At 41.2% G+C, this 18,778-nt stretch overlaps 1 protein-coding gene and 1 non-coding gene across 2 annotated transcripts in view; both read right to left on the bottom strand.

Annotated features, from left to right (window-relative positions):
• The window catches only part of FAM81A (family with sequence similarity 81 member A), an 85,279-nt gene that overhangs the window by 48,866 nt on the left and 17,635 nt on the right, over window positions 1-18,778 (bottom strand). Inside the window, exons 2-3 of the mRNA XM_021666223.2 lie at window positions 14,843-14,939; window positions 12,626-12,899 (exon numbers count right to left, since the gene is read on the bottom strand). Of these exons, the coding sequence (XP_021521898.1) occupies window positions 12,626-12,899; window positions 14,843-14,862 (294 nt within the window). The 5' untranslated portion in view covers window positions 14,863-14,939. The remainder of the gene's footprint in view (window positions 1-12,625; window positions 12,900-14,842; window positions 14,940-18,778) is intronic.
• Window positions 18,037-18,177, bottom strand: LOC135268747 (U4 spliceosomal RNA). Its single transcript, XR_010337102.1, has one exon. It is a non-coding gene; the product is annotated as a U4 spliceosomal RNA (small nuclear RNA).

Below are 18,778 nucleotides of genomic sequence, written 5' to 3'. Positions count from 1 at the left end.
CCAGATATTGATAATGACTTAAACACAGTATGGATAATCCAGACATGTATAATTTATAGTTGACTCTATTACTTCCTCTAAATTTATAATGACGGTGATAATTTGTGGAAAGTTTCTGAGGAATAAATAATTGATAAGCTTCTCCATATCACAAGGCAAACTGCTAACAGAGACTGTGGATGGAGACATATTAAAACAATAAATTATTCCATTCAACATTTATCAAGCACTTACTGTGTACTAGTATACCTCAAGCACTTACTGTATACTGGTACACCAGAGTCATCTGTTTTGACATTGGAATCTGCTGAAAGAATATGAGCAATAATTATAGGGTCCTGGAAGAGGCAAGGAGACCCAGAGCCTTTGATTATGAAATATTTATTGAGCTCCTACTATGTCTTAGGTGCTAAAAATAGAAACATTAAGACTCCGTTCTAGCTCTTGAGGATCACATAGGGTAATGGTTTCACAATATATTTTACTTTTTTTCTGAACTGTGTTCAGAGCCACATAATAGAAAATCATAAAGACAGCCGGGCACAGTGGCTCACACCTGTAATTCCAGCACTTTGGGAGGTTGAGGTGGGTGGATAGCCTGAGGTTGGGAGTTCGAGACCAGCCTCACCAACATGCAGAAACCCTGTCTCTACTAAAAATACAAAATTACCCGGGCATGGTGGCTCATGCCTGTAATCTCAGCTACTCCGGAAGCTGAGGCAGGAGAATTGCTTGAACCTGGGAAGCAGAGGTTGCAGTGAGCCGAGATCGCACCATTGCACTCCTGAGCAAAACTACGTTTCAAACAAAAAAGAAAGAAAAGAAAATCATACTTTGACTAGTTCTATCAGGGTCCAAGAATAAGCTTCACATCTTAAGAAGGGCTTCACCATTACTTTCATAATATAAAATCACCTGCAGGGATGATTCTCACAAATCAAGTAAACCAGTAAAATTTTACTGAGTGAACTGAAAAACAGCTATAAAACAGCAGTAATAATAATAAAAACCCAGGCAATTTACAGAAGATATCCATGAAGAATCTATAAATTAAAAAAAACCTTTCATATCATTGAAATACAATTTAAATATCTTAAAAAGCAATTTAAATATCTGCTTTCAAACTGATACTACAAGTATCAGTGTTTTTTTGTTTTTGGGGTTTGTTTTTGTTTTTGTTTGAGTCAGAGTTTCACTTTGCCTCCCAGGCTGGAGGGCAGTGGTGCAATCTCACCTCACTGTAACCTCCGCCTCCTAGGTTCAAGTGATTCTCCTGCCTCAGCCTCCCGAGTAGCAGGGATTGTGGTGCACACCACCACGCCTGGCTAATTTTTGTGTTTAAAAACACAAAAAATCACCATGTTGGCCAGGCTGGTCTCAAGCTCCCGACCTGGTGATCTGCAAACCTCGGCCTCCCAAAGTGCTGGGATTACAGATGTGAGTCACCACTCCCAGCCAAGTATCCGTTTTATTTTATACTCACTCTCCCAATTTTTATTTTTATTTATTTATTTATTTTTGAGACAGAGTCTTGCTTTGTTGCCCAGGCTGGAGTCCAGTGTCATGATCCCAGGTCACTACAACCTCTGCCTCCCAGGTTCAAGCAATTCTCCTGCCTCAGCCTCCCAAGTAGCTGGGACTACAGGCACGTGCCCCCATGCCCAGCTAATTCTGTATTTTTAGTAGAGACGGGTTTTCACCATGTTGGCCAGGCTGGTCTCTTACTCCTGACCTCAAGTGATCCACCCACTTCAGCCTCCCAAAGTGCTGGGATTATGGTGCCTGGCCCCAGTTTTTATATTACTTACTAGTACTAAAAGAATTCCTTTTAGTACGTTTTAAAATTTTACCCTACATCATTATGGACTGAATGTTTGTGTCCTCCAAAAATTCATATGTTGGCCAAGGGTGGTAGCTCATGCCTGTAATCCCAGCACTTTGGGAGACCAAGGAGGGAGGATCACTTGAGCCCAGGAGGGTGAAGCTACAGTGAGCCATGATCACACCACTGCATTCCAGCCAGAGTGACAGAGCAAGACCCAGTCTAAAAAAAAAAAAAAAATTGTATGTTAAAACCCTGACCTTTCATGACATGGTATTAGGAGGCAGGGCCTATAGGGGGTAATTAGGTCATGAGGGTAGAATCTTCATGAATGAGATTAGTACCCTTAAAGGAAGAGCTTGCTTCTGCTCTTTGCTCTCCACCTGGTAAGGATACAAAAAGACAACCATCTACAATTCATGAAGCAGGGTCTCATCAGACACTGGATCAACCAGCACCTTGACCTTGGACTTCTTAGTCTCCAGCATCATGAGAAAGAAATTTCTGTTGTTTAAGTTACCCAGTCTATGGTAATTTGTCATAGCAGCCTAAACGTAGACCATCGTGATTTCATTTTAATGAAGTTTGGCTATAAGGCAGCAATTCTGATCTGTCATCAAGCATCCTAATATGTTTACGTAGACATGCCTAGGTTCATAATACATGTAAATCAATATAAATAGTGTTTCATATTGGAGTCTTAAATTTCTAAACTTCCCTGTTGTTACTTTGCCATCATATATAGTTACTACCAGTTGTAAAAAAGTAAACACTCAAATACAAACTAAATTTTTTGCCAAATTTAGATTTTACTCAGTTTTCCCTGTCTATCATGGAAATCATCACTTGCAAAATTGCACACTCCAAAAATATATGGAAATATAAAAGACTGCTGTCTGGTTAAGGCAAGAATAACCATTACATAAAATGTGTTTCTGATGTTGGGAAAACAGCAAAATTGAAATTACTTTCTCACTGCATTGTACATTGTTCAAAAATCATCTTAAAGAAACATGTTTAGGCTGGGCGCAGTGGCTCACGCCTGTAATCCCGGCACTTTAGGAGGCTTAGGTGGGCGGATCACCTGAGGTTTGGAGTTTCCAGCCTGACCAACATGAAGAAACCCCGTCTCTACTAAAAATACAAAAAAAAGTAGCATGTGCCTGTAATCTTAGCTACTCGGGAGGCAGGAGAATCACTTGAACCCAGGATGCAGAGGTTGCAGTGAGCCGAGATCACACCACTGCACTCCAGCCTGGGTGACAAGAGTGAGGCTCCGTCTCAAAAAAATACAAATGAAAATAAATAAAATAAAATGGTTCTGGCCATTGGAGTAGTACATGGCAGCTACCAAATAGGAAATTATTCCCTGGATCCCACAGTTGCAGCTAAAACACTATCACCTCTTACATTGACAGAAAAATTAAGACCAGAGTTTCCTTTTTTTTTTTCGAGACGGAGTTTCGGTCTTGTTACCCAGGCTGGAGTGCAATGGCGCGATCTCGGCTCACGGCAACCTCCGCCTCCTGGGTTCAGGCAATTCTCCTGCCTCAGCCTCCTGAGTAGCTGGGATTACAGGCACGCGCCACCGTGCCCAGCTAATTTTTTTGTATTTTTAGTAGAGATGGGGTTTCACCATGTTGGTCAGGCTGGTCTTGAACTCCCGACCTCAGGTGATCCGCCCGCCTTGGCCTCCAAAGTGCTTGGATTACAGGCATGAGCCACCACGCCTGGCCCAAGACCAGAGTTTCCTAAGGGTAGAGTTATACCGTGCTTTTACCTGGAGGGGACAGTAATGCCAGAATAGACTGACTCCTATCTCTAGTCTTCCCCCATCCCCGTAAGCAAAGGGAACAGAGCTGAGTTCCCACAGGGAAGTGCTGGGTATTGTAAGAATGGGGAAGTAACACTATTTTCTAATATGAAGCATGGGGGAAGTTTGTATTTTTTGTGGCATACCTTAGCCCCCTCTTATCTGCAGGCGTAAGCTCCACAACTTCCAGTGGATATCTGAAACTGCGAATAATACTAAACCCTACCTTGATCTGATAATCAAGACATCAATTGATAGCATACACAGTGTGGACAAAGGCGTGATTCATGTCCCACCCAAGCTGGGCGGTAAGAGATGTCATCACCCTACTCAGAATGGCACACAATTTAAAACTTATGAATTGTTGGCCGGGTAAGGTGGCTTCACACCTATAATCTCAGCACTTTGGGAGGCCGAGGCAGGTGGATCACGCAGTCAGGAGTTCAAGACCAGCCTGACTAACATGGTGAAATCCTGTCTTCACTAAAAATACAAAAAATTAGCCGGGCACGGTAGCAGGCACCTGTAATCCCAGGTACTCAGGAGGCTGAGGCAGGACAATCGCTTGAACGTGGGAGGCAGAGGCTGCAGTGAGTGAAGACCACGCCACTGTACTTCAGCTGGGCAACAGAGCAAGACTCCACCTCAAAAAAAAAAATACAAAAATTAGCTGGGCATGGTGGCAGGCACCTCGGGAGGCTGAGACAGGAGAATCGCTTGAACCTGGGAGATGGAGGTTGCAGTGAGCCAAGACTGCGCCATTGGACTCCAGCCTGGGTGATAAGAGTGAAACTCCATCTCAAAAAGATAAAAAAAAGAAAAAAAATTATGAATTGTTTATTTATGGAATTTTCCATTTAATGTTTCCAGATCATGGTCGGCCACAGGTAACTGAAATTGCAGAGAGTGAAGCCACAGATAAGGGGCCCACTGCACTTCTTCGCCAGTAGTTAAGCGGATGGGAGCCTGAGAATTCTTATTCATCCCCATCACTTTGATTTTACCTGTCTTTAGATTTGGGCGCAGTGGATCTATCAGTCTCTTGATGGATCTGAAATCCCTTGCAAAACTGAGATGTTCAAGGTGGGGTTCTTTGGTTTTGTACAGTTGTCAACTTAGGGTTGCTTAGTTTTCAGCCTCTAGGATAAAACTGCCTCGGCACCCAAAATGAAAACTGAAAAGCTCATTCTTGATATAGATACCGGTGTCCAAACACAAGTGAATTATTTCCAGCAGTTTTGTAAACTTTCTAAATCCCTCTGAAGTCATTACACTTCTTTAGTTGCAAGTAATTGACCTGACTAACTTACGGAGGTAAATGGAATTTATCGGACAACACAGCGAGACTCCTGTCTCTACAAAAAATAAAATAATAAACTGGGCATGGTGGCCTGTCCCTGTAGTCTTAGCTCCTGAGGAGGCTGAGGTGGGAGAATCAGCTGAGCCCAGGAGTTAGAGGCTGCAGTGAGCTATGATCATACCACTGCACACTCCAGCCCGGATGACAGCCGTATGCTGTCTCCAGAAAAAAAAAAAAAAGGAATAGAGGAAAGGTGTGCACAATGAATAGGGAAACTGAGTTATGCAGGTTGAGAAGAAGATACAAAGTGAATTTCCTGAGGTCCAAGCAGCAGGAACTACTAGCCAGTATCCCGCAGGCAAAGCGGCTGCAAGGAAGGTACTATGGCCATTTCCAGCCTTTGAATCAGCCTGCTTAGGCTTTTGTTTTGGTTTTGTTTGGTTTGGTTTTAGTTTTTAAGGTAGCATCTCCCTCTGTCACCCATGCTGGAGTACACTGGCATGACCACAGCTCACTGCAGCCTTGACCTCCCAGGTTCAAGGAATCCTCCCCGCTCAGCCTCCCAAAGTGCTGGGATTACACGTGTGAGGCACCACACCCAGCACAGCCTCCTCAGGTTTTAAATTCCAGGAAGGGAGGGTCCCGGTGCTCTGGCCTGAGTTATGGGCCTCAACCCCTAAAAAGGGGATAAGGCAACCTGATTATTAGCCATCCCTTTGTATTCAATGAAAGAAAGGTAAATCCAAAAAGAAATCAAATTGCTATGACTAAAAGAAATCGAAAAGGATACTGTCAGTCACCAGAGCAACAAAGATCCATTGTACTTTCTTATTAACAAATACATAGTCATTTTGTTTAAACATTGTAAGAAGTATACACTAGAACTTGTAGAACCCTGAAGACCAATGCACTTCAATTAGGATATAATTCTGAGTGAATCCTTGTCCATACATGAAATCTCAAAGAACAGTGAAATTTGGTAACCATGTATATAGGCCAGAGCCAAGAGGCACAAGCTTGGTGAGAATTATCAAAAAGGCCAGGTACAGGCTTGTGCCTATAATCCCAGCACTTTGGGAGGCAGAGGCAGGAGTTCAAGACCACCCTGGGCAACACAGCACAGCAAGACCTCATCTCTACAAAAAATAAAAATAAGAGGGCCGAGGCGGGTGGATCATGAGGTCATGAGATCGAGACCATCCTGGGCAACATGGTGAAACCCCATCTCTACTAATACAAAAAATTAGCTGGGCACGGTGGCGCGTGCCTGTAATCCCAGCTACTCAGGAGGCTGAGGCAGGAGAATTGCCTGAACCCAGGAGGCGGAGGTTGCCGTGAGCCGAGATTGCGCCATTGCACTCCAGCCTGGGTAACAAGAGCGAAACTCCGTCTCAAAATAAATAAATAAATAAATAAATAAATATAAGAAAAATTAGCTGGGCATGGTAGCACATGTCTGCAGTCCCAGCTACTCAGAGGCTGAAGTTGGAGGATCACTTGAGCCCAGGAGGTCAAGGCATCAGTGAGTTATGATGATTGCACCACTACACTCCAGCCTGGGTGACAGAGATTTTGTTTCTCTAAAAAACAAACATGAATTATGCAAACAGTACTCATAAAGGAGCTGGAATACCTATGCTGATATTAGACAAAACAGACTTTAAGATAAGAAATATTACAAGAGACACAGAGACCTTTTATGGCAAAAGGGTCAATACATTAGGCAGATATATGCAATTATAAATGTATATGAGCCTAACAACAGTGCCAAAACACATAAAGCAAAAACTGACAGAACTGGAAGAAGAAACCAGCAATTCAGCAATAAGAGTTGGATATTTCAATGACTAATAGAACAAGACAGAAAATCAGTAAGAATACAGAAGGCCACCAAACTCGTCTCAAAAATTTTAAAGAGATAAAAAATATACAAAGTATGTTCTCAGTCAGGTGTGGTGACTCATGCCTGTAATCCTACCACTTTGGGAAGCTGAGGCAGGAGGATCACTTGAGCCCAGAAGTTCAAGACCAGCCTGGGCCACATGGCAAAACCCCATCTCCACAAAAAAATTAGCTGGGTATGGTGGCATGCACCTGTAGTTCCAGCTACTCGGAAGGCTGAGGTGAAAGGATCACTTGAGCCCACAAGGTTGAGGCTGCAGTGAGCTGTGATCAAGCCACTCCACTTCAAGCCTAGGCAACAGAGGAAAACCCTGTCTCAAAAAAAAAAAAAAAAAGATGTTCTCCATGCCCAACCAAAAACCATAAAATTTGTATGGAATGACAAAAGACCCTGAATATCCAAAGCAACTCTAAGCAAAAAGAACAAAGCCAGGGTGGGGCACGGTGGCTCATGCCTGTAATCCCAGCACTTTGGGAGGCCGAGGCAGGTAGATCACCTGAGGTCAGAAGTTCGAGACCAGCCTAGCCAACATGGCGAAACCCCATCTCTACTGAAAATACAACAATTAGCCAGGCCTGATGATGTGTTCCGGTAAGCCCAGCTACTGGGGAGGCTCAGGTCAGAGGAACACTTGAACCTGGAAGGCAGAGGTTGCAGTGAGCCAAGATCACAACACTGCACTCTAGCCTCAGTAAGAGTGAGACGCTATCTAAAAAAAATAAAATAAAATAAAAAAGAACAAAGCCAGAGGCATCATACTACCAGACCTCAAAATATACTACATAGCTATAGTAACCAAAACAGCATGGTACTGGCATTAAAACAGACACATAGAACAATGGAACAGAAAAGAGAATCCAGAAATTAATCCACGTATCTACAGCTAACTGATTTTGGATGAAGGTGTCAAGAACATTCATTGGGGAAAAAAACAAATCTTCAATAAATGGTGCTGGGAAAACTGGATATCCACATGTAGAAGAAGTAAACTAGGCCACACCTCTCACCCTATAAAAAATAAACTCCAAATGGACCAAAGACCTAAATGTAAGGCCCAACATGATAAAATTGTATATAGAAGAAAACATAGGGAAAACACTTCAGGACATTGGTGTAGGAAAAGATTTTATTAATAAGACCTCAAAAGCACAGACAACAAAAGCAAAAATAAATAAATGAATTATATCAAACAAAAAGGATTCTGCACAGTAAAGGAAACAATCAACAAAGTAAAAAGACAATCTACAGAACGGGAGAAAATACCTGCAAACTACTCATCACTCATCCAGGAGGGGATTAACATCCCCAATACAGAAGGAACGCAAACATCTCAACAGCCAAAAACAACACGATTTTTAAAATGGGTAAATGATTTGAATGTATGTCTCAAAAGAAGACATACAAATGGCAAACAAATATATGAAAAAGGCCCAATATCACTAATCACCAGGGAAATGCAAATCAAAATCACGATGAGGTATCATTTCACTCCAGTTATAATGGCTATTACCAAAACACAAAAAGTATCAAATGCTGGCAAGGATGCAGAGAAAAGGGAGCTCTTATACACTGTTGGCGGGAATATAAACTCTCAGCCACTATGGAGAAAAGTATGGAGGTTCCTCAAAAAAATTATAAATAGAATTACCATATGATCCAGCAATCCCACTACTGGGAATTTATCCAAAGGAAAGGAAATCAGTGTATTGAAGAGACTTCTGCACCCCCATGTTTACTGCAGCACTATTCATAATAGCCAGGATATGGACTCAAACCTGGATGTCCAATAATGGATGAATGGATAAAGACAATGTGGTGTATATACACAACAGAATACTATCAGCCATAAAAAAGAACAAAATTCTGTCTTTTGCAGCAACACAGATAGAACAGCAGGACATTATGTTATGTGAAATAAGCCAGGAACAGAAAGTTAAACACTGCATGTTCTTACTCATATGTGAAAGCTAAAAAAAGTTGATCTCAAAGAAGTAAAAATTAGAATAGAGAATACTAGAGCATGAGAAGGGTAGGGGGAAGGGAAGGAAATGCAGCAATTTGTTAAAGGACACAAAATTACCTTGATCTGGTCACTGCACATTACATGTATTGAAACATCACTATGTACCCCATGAATATACATAATTACTGTCAATTTAAAAATTTTTTTATTAAAAACAGAAACAAAAAACCCGACAAATTAACAAAACCAAACTTGCTTCCTTGAACAATCAGACACAGTATTAAGATGGCAATTCTCCCCAAATAGATCTATACATTATTTCTTTTTATTATCATTAATATTTTTAGAGAAAGGTAAAGTCTCACTATGTTACTCAGGCTGGTCTCAAATTCCTGGGCTCAAGTGATTCTCCTACCTCTGCTTCCCAAAGTGCTGGGATTACAGGTGTGAGCCATTGCACCCAGCCTTTTAAAAATCTATACATGCAAAGCAATCTGTATAAAAGTCACTTTTTAATATAAACTGATAAGCTAATCCTAAAATCTAAATGATTATGCAAAGGACAAAGACTAGCCAAAATCACTTTTTAAAAAGAACAAAGTTGGAGAACTTACACTATCTTATTTCAAAAATACACTCTAAAACTAGAAATCAAGACAATGTGGTATTGACATAAAGAAAATCATACAGATCAGTGGAAAACAGAAATAAACCCTTATATTTTATGGTCAATTGATTTTCAACAAAAGGACAAATGGGAAAAGGATAGATTTTCCAAGGATAGCAAGATGAAAAAAAAATAACTTAGATCCTTACCTCACACCAAATACAAAAATTACCTCAAAACGGTTCACAGACCTAACAGTATAAGCTGAGAATCTTGAATTAAACACAAGAGAAAATATTTGTGATCTTGAGTTAATAAGCAAATAGTTGTGAAGACACAACACCAAAAGAACAAACCATAAAAGAAAAAAATTAATGCTGGACTCCATTAAAACTAAAAATGTTCACACTTCAAAAGATACTATTAAAAAAATGAAAATAGAAACCACAGAATAGGAGAAAATATTTGTAAATCAATATCTGATAAGGGACTTGTGTCTAAACTACATAAAAACTTGCATAAGTTCTCAATAATATGACAAATAACCCAACGCAAAAATGAATTCTGATACAGGCTACATTATGGAGGACCTTGAAAACCTTACGCTAAGTAAAAAAGCCAGACACAAAAGGACAAATTATTGTATGATTCCACTTACATGAAGGAGCTAGAATAAGCAAATTCATAAGGACTGAAAATACAATAGAGGTCACCAGGAGCTGAGGGGAAAGTGGAGTGGAGAGTTACTTTTTAATGGGAACAAAGTTTCAGTTTGAAATGATGGAAACCTTTTGGAAACAGACAGTAATGATTGCCCAACATTGTGAATGTACTTAATATCACTACATTATATACTTAAAATGGTAAAAATGGTAACTTTTTTCCCACAATGAAGAAAATACAATTTTTAAAAAAAGGGCAGAAGACTTACATAGACACTTCACCAACGAAGACACACAAACAATCAATAAGCATATGAAAAGGTGTTCAAGATCATTAGTCATTAGGAAAGTACAAATTAAAACCACAATGAGATACCACTACACATCCACTAGAATGACTCTAATAAAAACAGATGGCCAGGCGCAGTGGCTCACACCTGTAATCCCAGCACTTTGGGAGGCCGAGGCGGGTGGATCACGAGGTCATGAGATCGAGACCATCCCAGTCAACATGGTGAAACCCCGTCTCTACTAAAAATACAAAAAATTAGCTGGGCGCGGTGGTGTGTGCCTGTAAGCCCAGCTACTCAGGAGGCTGAGGCAGGAGAATTGCCTGAACCCAGGAGGCGGAGGTGGCGGTGAGCCGAGATCGCGCCATTGCACTCCAGCCTGGGTAACAAGAGCAAAACTCTGTCTCAAAAAAAAAAAGAAAAAAAAAAAAACCAGATAATGCCAATTATTGCTGAGGCAGTAGAGAAACTGGAACCTTCACACATAGCTTGTGGGACTGTAAATGTTATAGCCACTTTGGAAAATTATTTGGCCATGTTTTAAAAAGTTAAACATAAGCTCACTATAAAACCCAGCAATTCCACTCCTAGTAATTTACCCAAGAGAAATAAAGACATATTTTCATATCAAAGACCTGTCACAGTGTTCACAGCAGCTTTACTCATAAAAGCTAAGAACTGGAAACAATCCAAATGCCCATCAGTTCATGAATGGATAAACAGAATGTGGTATATCCAGAGAACAGAATATTACTCAGACGTAAAAAGGAATATGATACATGTAGGATATGTCTGAACCCCAAAAAGATTATGCTAAATGAGAGAACTTACACTACCTTATTCCAAAAATGTACTCAAAACTTTTTTTTAGAGCCACCAGGCTGGGTCCAGTGGCTCACATCTGTAATCCTGGCACTTTGGGAGGCTGAGGCAGACAGATCGTTTGAGCCCAGGAGTTCAAACCCCACCTGCGCAACATAGTGAGAGTCTGTCTCCACAAACAATGCTACATTATGGATGGATCTTGTAGTATTAAAAATACAAAAATCAGCTGGGTATGATGATGTGCACCTATAGTCCCAGCTACTTGGGAGGCCCATGTAGGAGGATCGGTTGAGCCTGGGAGGTCGAGGCTTTAGTGAGCAATGATCGCACCACTGCATTCAAAACAAAAGAAAAAAGAAAAGAAGCCAGATGTAAAAGACTTCATATTGTAGGATTCCATTTATATGAAATGTCTGGAAAAGACTAATTTCTAGAGATACAAAGTAGATGAGTGGTTGCCTGGGGCTGGGGTGGAAGTAGAAATTGACTGCAAACAGACTTATGTGCATTTTGGGAAGGAGATAGCAGTGTCCTAAAATTGAATTGTGTGGAGGTTGCACAATTTTATAAAGTTACTAAAAAATCATTTAACTGTACACTTTTTGTGACTTTTACATTATATCTCAATAAAGCCATTAAAATAAATAAGTGAATACAAATCTGACAATGGAAAAACAAAGAAATGAGGTTCAATTTTAGGAAGCATAATTCAGATATAATCTCCATGTCAGGAAACAGAAGTTTTCCTCAATCTAGCCATATATCTATTATTCATATATTTAATAATTACATGTCAAAGATATGAACATTGTGTAGTGAGGGAAACCCAAGCCCTAAGAGATCTGAAGCTTTCTGAACTAAACTGTGTGGTCCCTGTGCTTGCTCAATAAATAGCAATAAATTTACCAATTCTAAAAATAAATAATATTGGCCTTTTACTGGTCTCATTTCAAAGAAAACTACAGCAATAAAAAGGGGAATCTGAGAAGCAATTCAAATACCTAAATTGTTGGAGTAATAAACTGTATTACATATAATCATTATGACCCAGAACCATTTTATCTGAAGCAACAAAAGCTGACCTTAGTAATTGACTTAATAGCTGTCTTCAAAGACATGAAAGATTTTACAGTGAAACTATTTGATTAGTTTTTCCCTCTCTTCATTAACAGCCAAATGAAATAAAGTGATTTAATAATCAGCAAGGTAACTTTAGATTAAACATAACACTGACAGTAACTATTATCAAACACTGGAATAAATTTAATTAGGATATTTCTGCAAGCTGTCTCCTTGGCGATCATTAAGAATAGACAAGACAGACAGCTTTGTTCTAAATGCATTACTGCCTGGAAGGTAGGAATTAGACCTGGGTGACCTCCTGACATGGAGCAATTTTGTGGAAAGGGATGTAGGCCACCTGACTTTTGCACACCTTACCTCGATATCCCGATTAAGTTGCTTCACTATGGCAGTTATGTTTCTGATATGCTCCTCCAAGAAAAGCCTGGCCAAGCGGTCACCTCCCCCTTTGTTTTGCATTTTCTGCAAACTGTTGACAATGTCATCTTTAATCCGAAAGGCGTGCTCTACAAGGGCGGCAGTGGTTTTCTCATGGCAGAGGATCCTGTCTTCCAGTTGCTCCACGAGGCTTACAGATGAGTATGGTGCCATGGTCAGGGACTGGCTGTGTCGGGGCATGGTTCTCACTCTCCTACAGAAGAGAACCATGAGGGTTGTTAATTGGGAAAAAATAATTTTTAAAGCCAGATTCAGGCCAGGCACAGTGGCTCACACCTGTAATGCCAGTACTTTGGGAGGCAAAGGTGGGCAGATCACCTGAGATCAGGAGTTCGAGACCAGCCTGACCAACATGGAGAAACCCCATCTCTACTAAAAATACAAAATTAGCCAGGCATCGTGGCTCACGCCTGTAATCCCAGCTACTTGGGAGGCTGAGGCAGGAGAATTGCTTGAACCTGGGAGGTGGAGTTTGCAGTGAGCCAAGATCGCACCATTGCACTCCAGCCTGGACAACAAGAGTGAAACTCTGTCCCAAAAAAAAAAAAAAAAAAAGCCAGATTCAAAACTTCCCAGAGAAGTTTGGAAATACAAATTATCTATACCTACAAGCTAAATAGGGTTTGAGGCAGGATTTCTGCCTAAAAGAGTTTTCCTCATGAGCTAGGAAAGATCTTTAAATAATCATGCCCACAGACTTAACTGTGCTAGAAGCGGTCTCCATGACTTCCAAGAGCAGGAGGCTGGCAGAATTGGGCACACAGATATGTCTCCCCAATATGATGTATGTTATCAATATCAAGTTAATTAACAACGTCTCCTAACATGCTCTGCTTCTCCTCCCTCTCTGAAACAGTGGTTACAAACTCAATGCCTGCATGAGTCAGGCAGGAGACACAAATGAGTGACGCATACTACAAGTGAGGCAATAGGGAGTGTTGGGGACTTTGGAGAACTAGAAAGAGCATTTCTCAGCTAAAGGGAGCCACAGCTCTGCTCCAACCATGAGTGACCATCAGGGATTTCAGGTCCCTTTTTCAAGATCATCTGATATTTCAAGAAGAGCTAGCAAATCCAGACTTGTATGTGAAATCGCCTGATTTTAAAATGTTAAAGATTCATTTAAAAAGTATTTAAGGCCAGCGCAGGGGTTCACATCTGTAATCCCAACACTTTGGGTGGCTGAGGCGGGAGGATCGCTTGAGCCCAGGAGTTCAAGTTCAGCCAGGGCAACACAGCAAGACCCTATTTCTACAAAAAAACTATTTAAAAATTAGCTGGGCATGGTGGCACATACCTACAGTCCCAGCTACTCAGGAGACTAGATGGGAGATCACCTAAGGCCAGGAGGTCAAGGCTGCATGGAGCTGTGACTGTGCCACTGCACTCCAGCCTGGGCAACAGAGTGAGACCCTGTCTCCAAAAAAAGTACTTAAGAACAAGCAGGCCAAGCAATGTACTTTCATGAGTCAATTTTGGCTGACAGTTCCCTACTCTGCAACTTGTGATTTAAAAAGCTTAACAGGGATGTTAGCCTCAAGCCCCCAGAGTTATATTTTACTCTCGACAAGAAATTCAACCCTACTATAAGACTACTGTGGGTCAGGCGCGGTGGCTCACAGTAGTCTTATAATCCCAGTGGCCTATAATCCTGGTGGCCTATAATCCCAGCACTTTGGGAGGCCGAGGCGGGTGGATCACGAGGTCAAGAGATCAAGACCATCCTGGTCAACATGGTGAAACCCCATCTCTACTAAAAATAAAAAAATTAGCTGGGCACGGTGGCGCATGCCTGTAGTCCCAGCTACTCAGGAGGCTAAGGCAGGAGAATTGCTTGAACCCAGGAGGTGGAGGTTGCGGTGAGCCGAGATCGCGCCATTGCACTCCAGCCTGGGTAACAAGAGTGAAAACTCCATCTCAAAAAAAAAAAAAAAAAAAGACTACTGTGAAATCTCTACTTCTTAGGGTCACTGAGTGGTCTACAGTATCCTATAAATTGAAAACTAGAGGACACAATAGTGTTTCTCTTGCCCTTGAACAAAACCATTCTTGGATAATATAACAGCCCAAGCTTTCATTTACAACTATCACACCCACGAGCAGCCCCCATGGGATGAGTGGAAAGGAAAAGAATACCTTAGATGCATATTTTCCATATATTATACCTTTCCTTGGTGACACGAGAAGGAAATACAGTGCTCCGTTGGGCCATTTTCTTTTTAATAATTCACATCTGTTGAAAAAATAAGCAATAAATTATTTAACAGTTTATATCTGGACCTTAACCTCAAAAGCTTATTATTAAGTTGCTAAGTGGATCATAAATTATGTTGAAACACTGATCAGTTATATTACGAAATGCCTGATATCTTATACATGAAATAAACAGCATATGTTACCAAATAAGAAAAAAAGCAATCAAGCAAAATCAAAGCACTTCTGAAATTAATACTGCTAAGCCTTGCTAGAGAGATCAACAAGGACTGTGAAATGGAGTTTCCTGAAGTTTCCTCACTCCAAGTCTGCATCTCAGCCTTGAGAAACCACTTTAACAGAAACTAGAGTCTTTAAAGGTCTTATTCAATATTATACTTCTCTGTAGAAATTTGCAGGAAACTATCTCAGTAAATGTGGTCTCAGAAAATTTTTACTACTAATTCCACGGTAAATGAAGAGCACTTATTTCTAAAATTAATCTCAAATAAAACAGCACATGATCAATGTGATCTGATTTGTCAGAACACCTCTATCCACCAAGGGATGAGAATCGTATTCTTCATTAGAACTTTAATACAATCATTCATATTTCATCTTGCATAGAAGGAACATTTGGTCATCACGACTCATTAGAAATGTGAAAAACACTAGAGGATGTTTAAAATATTTCATTATTTAGGTTCCTCAGTACTGCCACCAATTGCCTTAAAACAATGAATGCCTGCTAACCATGATCTGATTCCATAATTAATTCTCACTGAGATGCTGGATTCAGAAAGCATTTCTGATTGAAATCACTGTTTTGGCATCATGTCTCTAGTGTTTTATTTTTGGAGTTTCAAAATGTGAACATTTCACTTTCTTAGACAAAGAATTTTAAACAAATTACATTTAGGGAAAAAAAAGTCATTCATGCCAAACAAGCTATGGTGCTCAAAGAGTTCTTCAGTGTCCAAGAGAAGAACTTCTGCCATGCAGACTACAGCAGCCCTCCCTTATCTACAGGGGACACATTCCAAGACCCCCAGTGGATGCCTGAAACCGAACCCTATATATACTTTTTCCTACATATACATACATCCCCATGATTAAGTTTAATTTATAAATTAGGCACAGAACTCTTGCACTTTGGGGACATTATGAAGTAAAATAAGGGTTGCCTGGTCACAAGCACCGCAATACCCCAAGAGTCAATCTGATAACAGAGATGGCTATTAAGTGACTCACAGGGCCAGGTATATGCGGCCTGGATATGCTGGACGAGGGAATGATTTCCATTCTGGGCAGGAGGGAGCAAGATAGCACAAGATTTCATCACATGACCCAGAACAGCACACAATTTAAAACTTATGAATTGTTTATTTCCAGAATTTTTAATTTAATAGTTTTGACCATGGTTGACCTTGGATAAAATGGAAAGTGAAAACATCGATAAGGGGGTACTACCGTAAATAAAATTAGGACAGTGTGGGAAATACTGTTATTTAGACTCATAGAATCTTTACAGTTTTAAAGTTGTATGACAGCTCAGTTGACATATTAATCTACAGAACGGCCTAACTTAAGAAACCTGTTTTTGGCTTCTATTAGGTAATTAAGTAACCTAAGAAAAACAAAAATCCCTTCCCTCAGGGAAAGTCATCTAAACTAACCAGAAAACAATGGGCTGTAGCTCATGCCTGTAATCCCAGCACTCAACTGCTTGAGCCCAGGAGTTCCAACCCAGAAGCTCGAGGCCAGCTGGGCAACATGGAGAAACCCCACCTCTACAAAACATAGCAAAATTAGCCAAGCGTATTGATGCGCTCCTGTAGTTCCAGATACTCTGGAGGCTACTCGGGAGGATCACCTGAGCCCGAGGAGGTTGAAGTCATGATAGCACCACTGCACTCCAGCCTGGGCAGCAGAGGAGATCCTGTCTCAAAAACAAACAGACAAAAACAAAAACAATGGGTTAAGTGGCTAACCCTATGAACAAAAGCACAACATGGGGAGGGAAAACAGGAGAGGGGTCGATTCTTCCTGGGTAGCAGCTAGGTCAGGAAGAACTGATGGGAATGGGAAGGTTTTCGCAAAGTACGGGATGGAGATTGTTCCACACCTTCTCTCCAACACTCCAGCCTCTACTTCCTTTCTTCTGAACACACTCTGGCCTGCCTAACCTGTTCTTCCAGCCTCATATTTGGCCACTCCCTACCACACTCACCTGCTCCAGTCACCCTGAGCCCCCTCCCCCTGCCACCCCACCCACCACCATCCTTGGATATGTCCTTCTCTCTCCTGCCATCACGCCTCTGTGCATGTGCTCCATGGGAAACGCCCTTCCCACTCCTGCCAGCCTAGAAAACTCACGCACTCTTTAAGACCCCACGAAAACTTCCGGTCTATAAAATGACTCTCCCTTTTGTATTTCTCCAGCTCTTTATCTGTTTGTTTATATACTATTTATTGTGTTCTAGTCTTTATTTTTTTTGAGACGGAGTCTCACTCTGTCACCCAAGCTGGAGTGCAGTGACACAATCTCGGCTCACTGCAACCTCCACCTCCCTGGTTCAAGCAATTCCCCTGCCTCACAGCATCCCGAGTAGCTGGGACTATAGGCACACACCACCACGCCTGGCTAATTTTTTGTATTTTAGTACAGACGGGGTTTCATCATGTTGGCCAGGATGCTCCCAATCTCCTGACCTCATGATCCACCTGCCTCGGCCTCCCAAAGTGCTGGGATTACAAGCATGAGCCATCACGCCCGGCTAATTTTTTGTATTCTTTAGTAGAGACAGGGTTCCATTACGTTGGCCAGACTGGTCTCGAACTCCTGACCTCAGACAATCTGCTCGACTCGGCCACCCAAAGTGCTGGAATTACAGGTGTGAGCCACTTTGCCCAGCCGCTCTATTCTTTTTAGTTGTTTAATAGTCTAGCTCCCCTACTAAACAACACGCTCCCTAAGGGCATGTTTTAAATCTTAATAGACACAGAGCTGACCTGGAAGTATCCATCTATGTTTGTTCATGAATGAGTGAATGACCAGCACTTCCCGATCAGAAACTATAGCAATAAAGGTATAAGAGAATACAGTTTAGTGTTTTTTTGTTTTTTTAATGATTCCATCTCCGTAGAGACTGCCAAAAATTGCCAACTCCAACTATATTTCAAGCCATCATGGTGGGGTATTGGGAAAAGTTTTCAATCAGCAATAATCGCGCCTTGGATAAACCTCATTGGCTACAATACTGCCAATGTGCAAAGCTTTTTTTTTTTTTTTGAATAAAGACAGGGTTTTACCATGTTGGTCAGGCTGGTCTCGAACTCCTGACCTCGTGATCCACCCGCCTCAGCCTCCCAAAGTGCTGGGATTACAGGCGTGAGCCACTGCACCCGACCTCTACAGTTTAGTTTAAAAGTATAATTATTTACCAAGCCTGAATCTTAAATATTAGACACTCAGTAAGTATCTGAAAGAATGGAGAATTTGGCATCCCCTTCTCTGAAGGTCATTTCACCTACCTGAACACAGCCACAAAAGCCAAGCCACACCACTGATTATCAGAGATGGCTTTTCAGAAGCAAACTCTTCTAAGCGCTATGCAGTTCTATGACAGGAAATTTCATAAGGCATGAGCTCACAAGATACATTATTCAGAATGGGTGCCCTTTAACAATGTGGTGAGGATCTGCATATCTGGCAGGTCGCTTGGTTTGTTAGCATCATGATTCTTTGCCAGAACGTGGGATCTATATTGCAGATGAATAAAGACTGATAATGAATAAGTTACAGGATTAAATGACCTCTCAAGCACTGGTTGCAGATCTTCCATTGTTAATTCTGGCTTACCTGCCTGAGGTTATCAA

This window comes from Aotus nancymaae, unplaced genomic scaffold (assembly GCF_030222135.1).
Source record: "Aotus nancymaae isolate 86718 unplaced genomic scaffold, 86718_ANA_hifiasm-v0.15.2.pri h1tg000041l, whole genome shotgun sequence".
Taxonomy (NCBI): domain Eukaryota; kingdom Metazoa; phylum Chordata; class Mammalia; order Primates; family Aotidae; genus Aotus; species Aotus nancymaae.
Note: the sequence above shows the minus strand (reverse complement) of the source record. Positions and strands in the feature narration are given on the sequence as shown.